We start from the raw sequence: 16,846 nt of genomic DNA, 5'->3' as shown, positions 1-16,846 counted from the left end.
AGTAGGGAGTAGACTATCTAAAAGACAAACTTGGCTGGGTGTGGTGGCACACACCCATAATCTCAGCTACTCAGGAGGCTGAAGCATGATAATTGCTTGAACCTGACAAGCAGAGGTTGCAGTGAGCCAAGATGGTGCCACTGCACTCCAGCCTGGGCAACACAGTGAGACTCTGTCTCAAAAAAAAAAAAAAAAAGACAAACTTAATTGCCTCACTCAATACTAAAACCTACACCTATAGGAGAAAATACCAGTTCTTCACAGTAGAGCTTAAGGCCTCCCCTCCCTCCTATTTGCCACCTTCCCTGCCTCACACATTACCTCTGGCCATACTGGACTACTGGGGGCCTCTACCAGCTGTATCTACCTTGGCCTGTGTCCACTGCCTGGAAGCTTCATTATGCAAACACTTAGCCTGGCTAATCCTAATCATTAAATCCCCTCCAGAAAACCTTTTCTCATCACTTCTCCCCCTCGTCTCCTGGGTCCAGACTGGGTTAGGACCCCCCCCTCCCTGCTTTCAGAATTCCCTGGCCGTGTCTCCATCATGACAATTCACTCATTTATTTACTAACCCAACAAATACTTCATGTACAAGACACAAGAGCTAGGGCAGAAGCCAGACAGCAGACCGAAGGTTGGGGGGCCCAGTGAAGAAAGTTGATGCCAACAGAGGCCATATGAAGTGTGGACTCCACGCATCCCCTGCATATATCCAAAAGGAGGCCTTCTCTGTTTCCTGTCTGCTTCACCACTGGGCTGTGAGCCTTAAAGGTCAAAGTTTTCTTCTATCTGACAACCTACCTTCCCGGCTTAGCACGGGATATGGCCTGGAGAACTCTTCATAGTGCATGATGGATGAAGAGAAAGAGAACAGCCAACTCAGGGCTCACTCTGCTCTGGCTTGCTCTCTTGACTCTTTAGAACTGGAAAGGATCTGGCTGGGCATGGTGATTACAGGTGTGAGCCTGTAATCTCAGTACTTTGGGAGGCAGAAGCGGGTGGATCACCTGAGGTCAGGAGTTTAAGACCAGCCTGGGTAACATGACGAAACCCCATCTCTACCAAAATTACAAAAATTAGCCAGGTATGGTGGCACACACATGTAATCCCAGCTACTCGGGAGGCCAAGGCACGAGGATCTCTTGAACCCGGGAGGCAAAGGTTGCAGTGAGCCAAGGTCATGCCACTGTACTTCAGCCTACCTGGGGAACAGAGCGAAACTCTGTCTCAAAAAAAAAAAAAAAAAAAAAGGACTGGAAAGGACCTTACAGATGAGGTCCAATCCCTTATCTGTTAACAGATTTAAAAAACTTGAAAAGTAGCAAGGTGAGCAGAGAGGAAAGTCAAGTGTCAAAACCAAAACTTCTGCTTTCATAGCTCAGTACCTTTTTTTTCTAAACTGTGCTGCCTCTAACTTGAGTTGAACAAAATGTGTACTTCAGTAAAATTTCAGTTATTAATATTTAAAATCACTTATTATATAATAACTTGAACATTCTTTTTGTTTGTTTGTTTGAGATGGAGTCTCACTTTGTCACCCAGGCTGGAGTGCAGTGGTGCAATCTCGGCTCACTGCCACCTCCACCTCCAGGTTCAAGTGATTCTCCTGCTTCAGCCTCCTGAGTAGCTGGGATTACAGGTGCCCGCCACCATGCCCAGCTAATTTTTGTATTTTTAGTAGAGATGGAGTTTCACCATGTTGGTCAGGCTGGTCTTGAACTCCTGACCTCAGGTGATCCACCCACCTAGGCCTCCCGAAGTGTTGGGATTACAGGTGTGAGCCAGCACGCCCAGCCAACTTGAACATTCTTAATGTTCTTGCTCCTTCCTTCCTTCTATCCTTCCTGCCTTGCTTGCTTCCTTCCTTTATTTTTTTCTTTTTCTCTTCAAATCACATAGTCACTTTGTTCCCAAAAGGATTTTAGAGTGAAATGCCTACCACAAGAGAGGCATTCTAATGGATGCTGGGATGTGAAATGAACAAAGCAGGTACCTGGGGGACAGCTGTCTATGGGGGACATAAAGATGTGTAGTCCAGTGTAAATGCAATCTTTGAGTTGGGGCTGGCGTAAATGCAATCACTGAGGGATAATTAAGGTAGGAGCCAATGTAAATGCAATCACTGAAGTTCTCCAGGTTTGGGTGGATCAAGAGAGGCTTTACAAGGTGGACATGTTTAAGCTTCATCTCAAAAAATGAATGGGGGTTGTCTAAGTATTTGAGGTCCCAGGAAAGAGGGTGTTCTTATCAGAAGTACAGCAGGTATGAGACAGGAACAGTAGATACTTTAGTCCTTACATTGATGTTTGCTATGCTCTTTGGACTTAAAAAAAAAAATCTATTTCTAACTGTGTTAGTCCATTCTTGAATTGCTATAAAGAAATACCTGGGGCTGGGTAATTTATAAAGAAAACAGACTTAATTGGCTAATGGTTCTGCAGGCTGTACAGGAAGCATGGCACTGGAATCTGCTTGTCTTCTGGGGAGGCCTCAGGAAGCTTACAATCAAGGTGGAAGGCAAAGCAAGAGCCAACATATCACACAGTGAGAGCAGGAGCAAGGAGAAATGGAAACTTTTAAACTTTTTTTAAACTTTTAAACAACCAGATCTTATATGAACTCAGATGGTGATGGGGATTGTGCTAAGCCATTCATGAGGGATCTGCTCCCATGATCCAAACATCTCCCACCAGGCCCCACCTCTAATACTGGGGATGACATTTCCACATGAGATTTGGAGGAGACAAATATCCAAACCATATCATTCTGTCCCCTGGTCCCCCAAATCTCATGTCTTTCTCATATTGCAAAATACAATTATCCCTTCCCAACAGTCTCCCAACATCTTAATTCATTTCAACTCGTTAATCAAGTCCAAAGTCCTAAGTCATCTGAGACTCATCTCCTTCCGCCTATGAGCCTGTAAAATCAAAACAGTTATTTACTTCCAAGATACAATGGTAGTACAGGCATTATTTAAACATTACCATTCCAAAAGAAATAAATTGAACAAAAGAAAATGGCTACAGGCCCCATGCAAGTCTGAAACCCAGCAGGGTAGATATTAAATCTTAAACCTCTAAAATAATCCTTGATGCCATGTCCTTCATCCTGGGCACATTGAAGTAAAGGTTGAGCTCTTTGGGCAGCCATGCCCCTGTGGTTTTGCAGAGTTCACAGGTTAGAGTTCAGTGCTTGCAACTTTTTCAGGTGCAGGAGGCAAGCTGCTGGTGGATCTACCATTCTGGGGTCTGGAAGGCAGTCGCCCCATTCCTACAGCTCCACTAGGCAGTGCCCTGGTGGGGACCCTGTGTGGGGGCTTCAACCCTACATTTCCCCTTGGCACTGGCCTAGTAGTGTGCATGGGATCCACCCCTGTGGCAGGGTTCTGCCTGAGCACCCTGGCTTTCTTATACATCATCTAAAATCTAGATGGAAGTTGCCAAGCTTCCTTTACTCTTGCATTCTGAGCACCTGCAGGCTTAACGTCACATAGAAGCCACCAGGGCTTATGGCTTGCACCTTCTGGAGCTGTGACCTGGGCTGTACCTGGGCCCTTTGGAGCCAAGGTTGGAGCTGGAGTAGCCAGGATGCAGGGAACAATTTCCCAGGGTGGTGCAGGGCATCAGCACCCTGGGCCTGGCTGACAAAACCGTTCTTTCCTCCTAGGCCTCTGAGCCTGTGATAAGAAGGGCTACCTCAGAGATATCTGAAATGCCTTTGAGGCCTTTCTCCCAATATCTTGGATATTGGCACTTGGCTCCCTTATAGTCATGCTAATCTCTCCAGCAAGGGTTGTTCTGCAGCCTGCTTGTATTCTTCCCCTGAAAATGGGCTTTTCTTTTCTATCACATGGCTAGACTGCAAATTTTCCAAATTTTTATGCTCTGATTCCCTTTTAAATATAAGCTCCAACTTTAAGTCATTTATTTACTTCCACATTTAAGAATAGGCTCTTAGAAGCAGCCAGGCCACATCTTGAATGCTTTGTTGCTTAGATATCTCTTATGCCAGATACCCTAAGTCATCATTGTTAAATTCAAACTTCTACATATCACTAGGGTATGATACAGCCAAGTTCTTTGCTAAAACATAACCAAGGTGATCTTTGCTCCAGTTTCCCATAAGTTCCACATTTCCCTTTGAGATCTCATCAGCCTCGACTTCACTGTCCACATCACTATCAGCATTTTTATTACAACCATTTAACTAGTCTCTAAGAAGTTCCAAACTTTCCCTCATCTTCCAGCCTTCTTCTGTGGCCTCCAAATTCTGCCCATTACCCAAATCCAAGTTGCTTCCACATCTTCAGGTATCTTTATAGCAATGCCCCACTCCCAGTACCAATTTTCTGTGTCAAGGCATTCTTGCTTCACTATAGAGGAATATCTGAGGCTGGGTAATTTCTCTGGGGGGTAGAGGGGAGATGGAGTCTCACACTGTCACCCAGGCTGGAGTGCAGTGGCACAATCTCAGCTCACTGCAACCTCCACCTCCCAGGTTCAAGTGATTCTCCTGCCTCAGCCTCCCAAGTAGCGGGACTACAGGTGTGTGCCACCACATCTGGCTATTTTTTGTATGTTTAGTAGAGATTGGGTTTCACCATGTTGGCCAGGCTGGTCTCAATCTCTTGACCTCATGACCCACCCACCTTGGCCTCCCAAAGTGCTGGGATTACAGACGTGAGCCACTGTGTCCAGCGAAGGCTGGATAATTTATAAAGAAAAAGATGTTTAATTGGCTCACAGTTCTGCAGACTTTACAGGATGCATCAGCTGATATATGCTTAGCTTCTGGTGAGGCCTCAGGAAGCTATCAATAATGGCAGAAGGTAAAGGGGGAGCCAGAGTATCACATGATGAGAATGGGAGCAAGGGAGGAGATGCCACACACTTTTCAACAACCAGATTTCAGGTGAATTCATAGTGAGAACTCACTTATTACCAAGAGAATGGAGCTAAGCCATTCATGAGAGATCCACTTCCATGATCCAAATATCTCTCACAAGGCCCCACCCCCAACACTGGGGATGACATTTTAACATGAGATTTAGAGGGGACACACATCCAAACCATATCACTAACTTATTCCATTCATCAGTTCTTACCCCACAGATCATATTCTGCTAACTGCTTACACTTTTATCCATCTGTTTTCAAAAAAGGGTAATCGATTTGACTCCTCCAATATTGAATCTGCATCATAGCACAAATGAGCTACAAGATTTTAAATTGTACATGCCGTGGTCACCTGCACTCCATCTCATTCCACAGATCTGTATTGAATTACCTTTTTTTTTTTTTTTTTTTGATACGGAGTTTTGCTCTGTCACCCAGGCTGGAGTGCAGTGGTGCAATCTTGGCTCACTGCAACCTCTGCCTCCCAGGTTCAAGCAATTCTCCTGCCTCAGCCTCCTGAGAGCTGGGATTATAGGCATGCACCACCACACCTGGCTAACTTTTTTGTATTTTTAGTAGAAGCAGGGTTTCACCATGTTGGTCAGGCTGGTCTTGAACTCCTGACCTCAAGTGATCTGCCCACATTGGCCTCCCAAAGTGCTGGGATTACAGGCATGAGCCACTGTGCCTGGTCACACAGGCACAGTGTGGCCATTGACTACCACGTGCCAAGCACTGAGGTAGATGCTGATACAGAATCAAAGATAAAGACAAGGGTGCAGAGAATGCACGGGAGGGGACTGGCCTGGTGAAGATGTGATATCATCACTTACTCCCCAACAAAAACCCCTAAGAAGACTAATTATCACCAAGTCCTGCTCATTTTACTCCACACATGTTTTTCTAATCTTTCCATGTCTTTTTATCTTTATCATGGTCTCCATATTATAAGCCTCCATCATCTCTGCTGGATTACTGCAATTGGCCTCCTCGCATCATTTCTAATTCTTCTCCAATCCCCTCTAATCCCTTCTCTGCATGTCAGCCAGAGGAATCTTTGCAAAATGCAAGCCTAATCATGTTCAGCCATTATCCATGGTTAAAATCATTCAGTGCCTTCTGGCTGTTCCTGATATAAGGCTCATGGCTCCTCCAGTAGGAGCAGAGGCACTGAGTCAAGGCTTTTATAACTCTGGTCTTCATTCTTAGCAGTATGGTGAAGGAAGAGAGCCTAACATCATTTGATGCCTCAAACCATTAGTCTTCTACAAATACTTCACGTATCATTCATTTAACATCTGGAGACCTTCCATATTGATGAATAGAGAGCTATTTCTTTCTTCTTAATGGTTGTTTGCTATTTCCTTGTGAGGATGTTTACTAACTTATTTAATCAGCTTCAATCCCACTTACGATTTTTCCAATGTTATCAGTAGCTCATTTGTGCTATGATGCAGATTCAATAATGTTATCAGTAGTACACATCCTTATACATATACCTTAGGTTACCATTCTTCTTTTTCAAGCTTATTTTAACTTTTCCTAGATCAGTCTTCCTATTCCTACATCTTCCATATAAATTTTTGAATCAGTTTCGAAGCTCCCTGAAAAAATCCAAGGGGATTTTACTCAGGATTACAGTAAACATGTAGGATATGTGTAAATAATGAACAATAAGAATATGGAATAGGATTCTCCACATTGCGGCACAAGTGATTCTATGCAAGAAATGATTTTGCACAAGAATCTAAACAAGAAGCTGCACATTAGAAGCATATTTCAACAAAAGAAGGAAAGAAGCCAGGTGCGGTGGCTCACACCTGTAATCCCAGCATTTTGAGAGGCTGAGATGGGCAGATCATTTGATGTCAGGAGTTCGAGACCAGCCTGACCAACATGGTGAAAACCCATCTCTACTCAAAATACAAAAAAAAATAATTAGCGGGGTGTGGTGGCGCATGCCTCTAATCTCAGCTACTCAGGAGGCTGAGGCAAGAGAATCGCTTGAACCCGGGTGTCAGAGGTTGCAGTGAGTCTGAGGTTACACCACTGCACTCCAGCCTGGGGGACAAGACTGAGACTCCGTCTCAAAAGAAAGAAAGAAAATGTAGTTCTATTGATTTAAAAACCTATTACATTATACAGTTATTAGAAAGCTATCTACTGAGCAAATCCTATGTGATGGGTAATGTATTACATACTGGGATTTAGACAATGTCTCTTTCTATTCTATTGTGTGGATGCAGACAACCAATATATATAAACATACACACGCTTACCCACATCTGCAGACGTAGATGGTGAGAGGTATTAGGAAAGAAGTAAGTGGCAAGAAATGGGACTTGGGGCCGGGCGCGGTGGCTCATGCCTGTAATCCCAGCACTTTGGGAGGCCAAGGCGGGCAGATCATGAGGTCAGGAGATAGAGAACATCCTGGCTAACATGGTGAAACCCCGTCTCTACTGAAAATACAAAAAATTAGCCGGGCGCGCTGGCAGGCACCTGTAGTCCCAGCTATTTGGGAGGCTGAGGCAGGAGAATGGCGTGAACCCGGGAGGCGGAGGTTGCAGTGAGCCGAGATCGCGCCACTGCACTCCAGCTTGGGCGACAGAGCAAGACTCCATCTCAAAAAAAAAAAGAAATGGGACTTGGGCACTGCTTTTTTTGGATGTCAGGGATGATTGCCCTGAGGAAGTGATATTTAAACTGAGTTCTTTTTTTTTTTAATTCAACTTTTAATTTAGATTCAGGGAGTACATGAGCAGGTTTGTTACACAGGTATATGCCCTCATGCTGAGGTTTGGGGTATGAATGATCCCATCACCCAGGTAGCAAGAACAGTACTACCCAGTTTTTCAGGCCTTGCCCTCCTCACTCTCTCCTCGCTCTAGTTGTTCCAGTGACTATTTTTCCTTTTCTACCAAAGGAACTTTGTGTTTCTTTATGTCAATTTCTACCAAATTAAATTGAGTTTAATGACAAAAAGAATCCAGTTATGCAAAAACTCAAGGGAAGAACATTTCAGCAGATGAATAGCCAGGGCAAAGTCCCCAGGGTAGAGATGAGACTGGTGCTCTTAAGGAACCAAAAGATGCCTATGGGCCGGGCACAGTGGCTCATGCCTGTAATCCCAGCACTTTGGGAGGCGGAGGTGGGTGGATCACTTGAGGTCAGAAGTTCGAGACTAGCCTGGCCAACATGGTGAAACCCTGTATCTACTAAAAATACAAAAAATTAGCCAAGCATGGTGGCATGCACCTGTAGTCCCAGCTACTGGGGAAGCTGAGGCAGGGGAATCGCTTGAATCTGGGAGGTAGAGGTTGCAGTGAGCCGAGATCATGCCACTGCACTCCAGACTGGACGACAGAGTGACTCCTTCTCAAAACAAACAAACAAACAAACTGATGCGTTTGGCTGCTGAGGAGCAGCAAGGTGAGATGTGAGGACAGAAAGAAAGGCAGGAGCTTTGAGGCCAGGTGTGGCAGATGTCTTCAAAGAAAGGCCACCAGCAAGTCATCCATCCCTGTAGGGAGCACAGTTTGCTCCTTCGTCAAGAGACAGAGTCTGCTTTTCCTCCAATCAGATCTAGCCTTACACTCACACGTGACTTGCTTTGACCAACAGAATACAATGGAAGTGACACTGGGCAGTTCTAGGTCTACGGCGTAGAAGGCATGGAAGCACTTGCTTTTTCCTCTTGGAGCTCTGAGCCACTACATAAAGAAATCCACCCTCCTTGCTGGAGAGACACTGTGTGGAAAAAGAGAGAGGGGCCCCAGAGGATGAGAGACTACAGAGAGAAAACAGAGAGGCCTGGCCAGCCCTCTGGTTCTGATCACACCATCTGAGGTGCCACATATATGAGTGGAACCATCCTGGACGTCCGGCCTGGGTCAACCTGCCCCAGCTGATATCACATGCAGCAGAGACAAGCTGTCCCCACTGAGCCTTGCCCCAATTGCAGAATGGTGTGTAAATACATGTTGTTGATTGTTTTAAGCTACTTGGTTTGAAGATGGCTTGCTATACAGCAATAGATAGAATACTAGAGTGAGGCATTTGAATTTCATTCTGAATACAGTAGAAAGCAATGGGGCGAGGGGCGGATTTGAAGTAAGGTGTGCATGATCCGGGGCACAGTTTTTTTTGTTTTTTTTTTTTTGAGACAGAGTCTCACTCTGTCGCCCAGGCTGGAGTGCAGTGGTGCGATCTCGTCTCACTGCAACCTCTGCCTCTCAGTTCAAGCGATTCTCGTGCCTCAGCTTCCTGAATAACTGGGACTACAAGTGCACGTCACCACGCCTGGCTAATTTTTGTATTTTTAGTAGAGATAGAGTTTCATCATGTTGGCCAGGCTGGTCTTGAACTGCTGACCTCAAGTGATCGCTCTCTCGGCTTCCCAAAGTGCTGGGATTACAGGTGTGAGCCACTGCACATGGCCTGGGGCACAGTTTTTAGAGGCGACTCTGGATGCTGTATGTCGAATGAACTGATGTGGCTTCAGCAAGGCAGCAGCCAGGCTTGTCAGGAGGATCTTGCTGCATTGAGGAAGTAGATGACAGTGACAAGGTTGGGGTGGGCAGGGCTAGAGACAGGGAGAAACCACAAGTTCAGGATTTGTTTTAGAGATAGGGTTCACAGGATTTACTGCTTGATTGGATGTGGGAGATGAAGAGTGAAGGGAAAAAAAAAACTGTTAGAGACAACTCCTAGGGATGGAAACTGGCATGGCCACTTTGGGAAGCTGGTGGTATTTACTAAAGCAGCACACACACCCAGCAATCACACTCCTAGATGTACACCCAGGATCAAGGTGCACATGCTCCCCAAAAGGCAAGTGCAAGAACGCTCACTGCTTTACTAACAACAGCCCCAAACTGAAAAGAAACCAAATGCCTACAGTGAAATGGATAAACAAATTATGGACTACTCATATAACGTAGTGCTATGTTGTATAGCAATGACTGGGAAAACAATGGCCCCAGACAACATGGATGAGTCTCACAAACATAATGCTGAATCACAGAAGCCAGACACCAAAGGGCACCTTCTTTAGGGTTGCATTTATATCAAATTAAAAAGCAGGCAAGATGATGTTGGAAGTCAGGAGGCTGCCCTTGAAGTGGGGCTGCTGAATGGGAGGGGATCCGGGTTGCAGAGCAGAAGGGCAGATTCTGGCTTGCTGGTAACATCTGTTCTTGATTTGTTTTCTTATTGCTCAGATGCATTCACTTTATTTCTAAAAAGTCACTGAGAGGCACACTTATGATTTAAGGACTTTCCCGCATGTGTGTTACAAGTCTGTTAAAAAAAAGTTTGCAGGCTATGAGTGGTGGTTCACGCCTGTAATCCCAGCACTTTGAGAGGACGAGGTGGGTGGATCACCTGAGGTCAAGAGTTCGAGACCAGCCTGACCAATATGGTGAAACCCCATCTCTACTGAAAATACAAAAATTAGCCGGGTACGGTGGTGCATGCTTGTAATCCCAGCTACTTAGGAGGCTGAGGCAGGAGAATCACTTGAACCCGGGAGGCAGAGGTTGCAGTGAGCTGAGATCACACCACTGCACTCTAGCCTGGGTAACAAGAGCGAAACTCTATTAAAAAAAAAAAAAAATTTTGCAATAAAAAATACAAAGGGAAAATAGATTTAAGGCATAATGCTAACATGGAAAAAGCTCTAGGAAAACTACAATGCAAATCCAAATCTATTAAATAACAGTCAAATTAAAAAGATTTAAAAGATATCTCTTTAGACCTAGATTTACACACACACACACACACACACAAAGATAACACCTAGATTTTAGCTTAAACAACTAGGTTGGTTGGTGCCATTTGCCAAGATGAGAAGGATTGGTTGGTTTGCTGATTTATTTTTGGATTGTTTGTTTGGGTTTGGGTTTTTTGGTAGGCCTGAGCCTCCTTTGGTTTATTGAATCTCCTTGTCACCTCTGCCTTTACTCAGTAGCTCTCTGGATGGTCCACTCTGTGGCCTTTATACTCTTAAACATGATCAGACAGTCAAGATGTCCAGCAGGAAAGTAGGCTTGCCAGAGCTTTTTTGTCTCCAACTGCCCTATTACCACCACTCCCAGCTCTCTGTCTCTGTTTCTTTTTTTTTTTTTAATTGTTATTATTTTTATTTCAATGGGTTTTTAGGGAACAGGTGGTGTTTGGTTACATGAATAAGTTCTTTAGTGGTGATTTCTGAGATTTTGGTGCACCCATCACCCGAGCAGTGTACACTGTACCCAATGTGTAGTCTTTTATCCCTCACCACCCCCCACCCTTTTCCACCCGAGTCCCCAAAGTCCAGTGTATTGTTCTTATGCCTTTGTGTCCTCTCTCATAGCTTAGCTCCCACATAAGAGTGAGAACATACAATGTTAGGTTTTCCATTTCTGAGTTACTTCACTTAGAATAATAGTCTTCATTTCCAATCAGGTTGCTACAAATGCCATTATTTCATTCTTTTTTATGGCTGAGCAGTATTCCATGGTGTGTGTGTGTGTGTGTGTGTGTGTGTGTGTGTGTGTATGTGTGTGTGTGTGTGTATCACATTTTCTTTATACACTCATTGACTGATGGGCATTTGGGCTGGTTCCATATTTCTGCAATTGCAAATTGTGCTGCTATAAACATGTGTGTGCAAGTATCTTCTCCTCTGGGTAGATACCTACTAGGGGGATTGCTGAATCTACTTTTAGTTCTTTAAGGAATCTCCACACTGTTTTTCATAGTGGTTGTACCAATTTACATTCCCATCAACAGTGTAAAAGTGTTCTCTTTTCACCACATCCACATCAACATTTATTATTTTTTGATTTTTTGATTATGGCCATTCTTGCAGGAGCAAGGTAGTATAACATTGTGGTTTTGATTTGCATTTTCCTGATAATTAGTGATGTTGAGCATTTTTCCATATGCTTGTTGGCCATTTGTATACCTTCTTTTGAGAATTGTCTATTCATGTCCTTAGCTCACTTTTTGATGGGATTGTTTTTTTTCTTGCTGATTTGTTTGCGTTCTTTGTGTATTCTGGATATTAGTTATTTGTCAGATGTATAGACTGTGAAAATTTTCTTCCACTCCCAGTTGTCTGTTAACTCTGCTGATTATTTCCTTTGCTGTGCAGAAGCTTTTTAGCTTAATTAAGTCCCATCTATTTATCTTTGTTTTTGTTGATTTGCTTTTGAGTTTTTGGTCATGAAGTCTTTGCCTAAGCCGACGTCTAGAGGCGTTTTTTTCAATATTATCTTCTAGAATCTTTATGGTTTCAGGTCTTAGATTTAAGTCTTTGATCCATCTTGAGTTGATTTTTGTATAAGGTGAGAGATGAGGATCCCCTTTCATTCTTCTACATGTGGCTTGCCAATTATCCCAACACCATTTGTGGATTAGGATGTCCTTTCCTCACTTTATTTTTTGTTTGCTTTGTTGAAGATCAGTTGGCTGTAAGTACTTGGCATATTTCTGGGTTCCCTATTCTATTCCATTGGTCTATGTGCCTATTTTTACACCAGATGCTTTTTCTGCATCTATTGATATGATCATGTGATTTTTGTTAGTTCTGTTTATGTGGTGTATCACATTCATTGACTTACATATGTGAAACCATCCCTGCATCCCTGATGTGAAACCCACTTGATCATGGTGGATTATCTTTTTGATATGCTGTTGGATTTGGTTAGCTAGTATTTTATTGAGGATTTTTGCATCTATGTGCATTAGGGATATTGGTCTATAGTTTTCCTTTCTTGTTATGTCCTTCCCTGGTTTTGGTATTAGGTTGATACTGGCTTCACAGAATGATTTAGGGAGGATTCCTTCTCTCTCTGTCTTTTGGAATAGTGTCAATAGGAGTGGTACCAATTCTTCTTTGAATGTCTGATAGAATTCAGCTGTGAATCATCTGGACTTGGGCTTTTTTTGTTGTTGGCAGTTTTTTAAATTACCGTTTCAAACTTGCTGCTTGTTATTGGTCTGTTCAGAGATTCTATATCTTCCTGGTTTAATGTAGGAGGGTTGTATATTTCCAGGAATTTATACATATATATATATATATACACACACACAAATATAAATATATATATATAAATATCTATATCTATTTATAGATATAGATATAGATATAGATATCTCTTCTAGGTTTTCTAGTTTATGTGCATAAAGGTGTTCATAGTAACCCTGAATAATCTTTTATTTCTGTGGTATCAGTTGTAATATCTCCTGTTTTATTTCTAATTGAGCTTATTTGGATCTTCTCTCTTCTTAGTTAACCTTGCAAATGGTCTATCAATTTTATTTATCTTTTCAAAGAACCAGCTTTTTGTTTCATTTATCTTTGGTAACTTTATTTGTTTGTTTGTTTGAATTTCATTTAGCTCTGCTCTGGTCTTGGTTATTTCTCTTTTTTTTTTTTTTTTTTTTTTTTGAGACAGAGTCTCACTCTATCACCCAGGATGGAGTGCAGTGGCGCGATCTCAGCTCACTGCAACCTCCATCTCCTGGGTTCAAGCGATTCTCCTGCCTCAGCCTCTCAAGTAGCTGGGACTACAGGCACACTTATTTCTTTACTTCTGCTGGGTTTGGGTTTGGTATGTTCTTGTTTCTCCAGTTTCATGAAGTGTGACCTTAGATTGTCTATTTGTGCTCTTTTAGACTTTTTGATGTAGGCATTTAGTGCTATGAACTTTCCTTTTAGCACCGCTTTTGCTGTATCCCAGAGGTTTTGACAGCTTGTGTCACTATTATCGTTTAGTTCAAAGGATCTTTTAATCTTCATCTTGATTTCATTGGTGCCGCAGTGATCATTCAGGAGCAGGTTATCAAATTTTCATGTACTTGCATGGTTGTGAGGGTTCCTTTTGGAGTTGATTTCCAATCTTATTTCACTGTGGTCTGAGAGAGTACTTGATATAATTTCAGTTTTCCTAAATTGTCTGAGACTTGTTTTGTGGCCTATCATATGATCTATCTTGGAGGATGTTCCATGTGCTGATGAATAGAATGTATATTCTGCAGTTGTTGGGTAGAATGTTCTGTAAGTATCTGTTAAGTCCATTTGTTCTAGAGTGTAGTTTAAGTCCATTTTTTCTTTGTTGACTTTCTGTCTTGATGACCTGTCTAATGCTGTCAGTGGAGTATTGAAGTCTTCCACTGTTACTGTGTTGCTGTCTATCTCATTTCTTAGGTTGAGTAGTAGTAGTTTTATAAGTTTGGGAGCTCCAGCATTAGGTGCGTATATATTTAGAATCATGATATTTTCCTGTTGGACTAGTCCTTTTATCATTATATAAAGTCCCTCTTTGTCTTTTTAAACTGCTGTTGCTTTAAAGTTTGTTTTGTCTAATATAAGAATAGCTACCCCTGCTTGCTTTTGGTGTCCATATGCATGGAATTTTTTTTTCTAGCCCCTTACCTTAAGTTTATGTGAGTCCTTATGTGTTAGATGAGTTTCCTGAAGACAGCAGAAACTTAGTTGGTGATCCATTCTGCCATTCTGTATCTTTTAAGTGGAGCATTTAGGCCATTTACACTCAATGTTAGTATTGAGAGATGTGAGGTACTATTCTTATTTATTTTCTTTCGAGATGGAGTGCCACTCTGTCACCCAGGTTGGAGTGCAGTGGTGCAATCTCGGCTCACTACAACCTCTGCCTCCCAGGTTCAAGCGATTCTCCTGCTTCAGCCTCCCGAGTAGCTGGGATTACAGGCGTGTGCCACCACACCTGGCCAATTTTTTGTATTTTTAGTAGAGATGGGGTTTCACCGTGTTATCCAGGATGGTCTTGATCTCCTTACCTCATGATCCGCCCACCTTGACCTCCCAAAGTACTGGGATTACAGGCGTGAGCCATGGCGCCCCGCTGGTACTATTCTATTCATGGTGCTCTTTGTTCCCTGAATACCTTGTTGTTGTTGTTTTCTCATTGCATTATTGTTATATAGGGTCTGTGAGATTTATGCTTTAAGGAGGTTCTATTTTGTTGCATTTCAAGGATTCGTTTCAAGATTTAGAGCTTATGTTAGCAGTTCTTGTAGTGCTGGCTTGGTAGTGGTGAATTCTCTCAGTTTGTCTGTCTGGAAAAGACTGTATCTTTTCTTCATTTTTGAAGCTTAGTTTTGCTGAATACAAAATTCTTGGCTGGTAATTGTTTTGTTTAAGGAGGTTAAAAATAGGACCCCAATTCATTCTAGCTTGTAGGGTTTCTGCTGAGAAATCTGCTATTAATCTGATAGATTTTCCTTTAGAGGTTACCAAATGCTTTTGCCTCACGGCTCTTAAGATTCTTTGCTTCATCTTGACTTTAGATAACCTGATGACTATGTGCCTAGGCAATAATCTTTTTGTGATGAATTTCCCAGGTGTTCTTTGAGCTTCTTGTATTTGAATGTCTAGATCTCTATCAAGGCCAGGGAAGTTTTCCTTGATTATTCCCTCAAATACGTTTTCCAAACTTTTAGATTTCTCTTCTTCCTCAGGAACACCAGTTATTCTTAGGTTTGGCTGTTTAATGTAGTCCCAAACTTCTTGGAGGCTTTGTTCATTTTTTAAAATTCTTTTTTCTTTGTCTTTGATGGATGGATTCAGTTAATTCAAAAGCCTTGTCTTCGAGCTCTGAAGTTTTTTTTCTGCTTGTTTGATTCTATTGCTGAGGCTTTCCAGTGAATTTTGCATTTCTCTGAATGTGTTCTTGATTTCCAAAAGTTGTGACTGTTTTTTATTTATACTCTCTATTTCACTGAAGAATTTTTATTTCATATTCTGTATCATGTTTTTGATTTCATTAAATTAGACTTCACCTTTTTCTGGTGCATCCTTGATTAGCTTAATACTTGACCTTCTGAATTCTTTGTCTGGCAAACTATTTTCATCTTGGTTTGAATCCATTGCTGGTGAGCTAGTACGACCTTTGGGGTGTTAAAGAACCTTGTTTTGTCATATTACCAGAATTGCTTTCTGGTTCCTTCTCATTCGGGTAGACTATGTCGGAGGGAAGATCTCGGACTCAAGGGCTGCTGTTCCGATTCTTTTGTTCCACAGGATGCTCCCTTAATGTGGTGTTTTCCCTCTTCCCCTAGGAATGGGGCTTCCTGAAAGCCAAACTGTAGTGATTGTTTTTGCTCTTCTAGGTCTAGCCACCCAGTGGAGCTACCGATCTCCATGCTGGTACTCGGGAGTGTCTGCAAAGAGTCCTGTGATGTGATCTGTCTTCAGGTCTTGCAGCCATGGAGACCGACCCATGCTCCCGTGGAGATACCAAGGAAGTAAAGTGGACCCTGCAGGGTCTTTGGCTGTGTTTTGTTTAGTGTGCTAATTCTATGTCGATTGGCCTCCAGCCAGGAGGTGGCCCTTTCAAGAGTGCATCAGCTGTAGTCCTATATATAGGGAGGATGCAAACTTGCCCTAGGGACACCTGCTTAAGTATTCAGGTTTCTCAGGTGGTGGGGAGGGCCATAGAGCTCCCAAGAGATTATGTCTTTTGTCTTTGCCTACCAGGGCCAGTGGAGAAAGACCACCAGGTGGGGGGAGGGATAGTCGTGTCTGAGGGCAACCTCTCCTTGGGCAGGGCTTGCTGCAGCTGCTGTGGGGAATGGGAGTGTGGTTCCCAGTCCAGTTGAGTTATATTCCTAGGGGGATTATGGCTGCCTCTGCTGAGTAATACAGGTCACCTGTATTACTTTACCAGAGGAAAAGCTGGCAGTCACAGGCCTCACTCTGCCCCCACGCAGCCCACAGTCCTAGAGGCTGGTCTCACTCCCACTGTGCCCTCCCAATAGCACCAAGTCTATTTCCAGGCAGCTGGTGATCAGGGCCGAGAACTTGCCCCAGGCCACAAGCCTCCATGTTGAGAAAGCAAGCCGACTCACAGGTTTTCGGCATCTCAGGGAGCCTACAGCAGTGATCTAGTTCCTTCAAAGGGTCTGTGGATTCCCTC

General features: G+C 43.1%; 1 protein-coding gene across 1 annotated transcript in view; it reads left to right on the top strand.

Moving 5' to 3' along the window:
- The window catches only part of C13H9orf153 (chromosome 13 C9orf153 homolog), a 79,185-nt gene extending 62,978 nt beyond the window's left edge, over positions 1-16,207 (top strand). Inside the window, exon 4 of the mRNA XM_054520143.2 lies at positions 16,041-16,207. Coding sequence (XP_054376118.2) covers positions 16,041-16,114 — 74 coding nt within the window. The 3' untranslated portion in view covers positions 16,115-16,207. The remainder of the gene's footprint in view (positions 1-16,040) is intronic.
- The last annotated feature ends 639 nt before the right edge of the window (positions 16,208-16,846 follow it).

The sequence above is a fragment of the Pongo abelii genome, chromosome 13, assembly GCF_028885655.2.
Source record: "Pongo abelii isolate AG06213 chromosome 13, NHGRI_mPonAbe1-v2.0_pri, whole genome shotgun sequence".
In the NCBI taxonomy this organism is placed as follows: domain Eukaryota; kingdom Metazoa; phylum Chordata; class Mammalia; order Primates; family Hominidae; genus Pongo; species Pongo abelii.
This window is presented reverse-complemented; position numbering and strand designations above follow the sequence as displayed.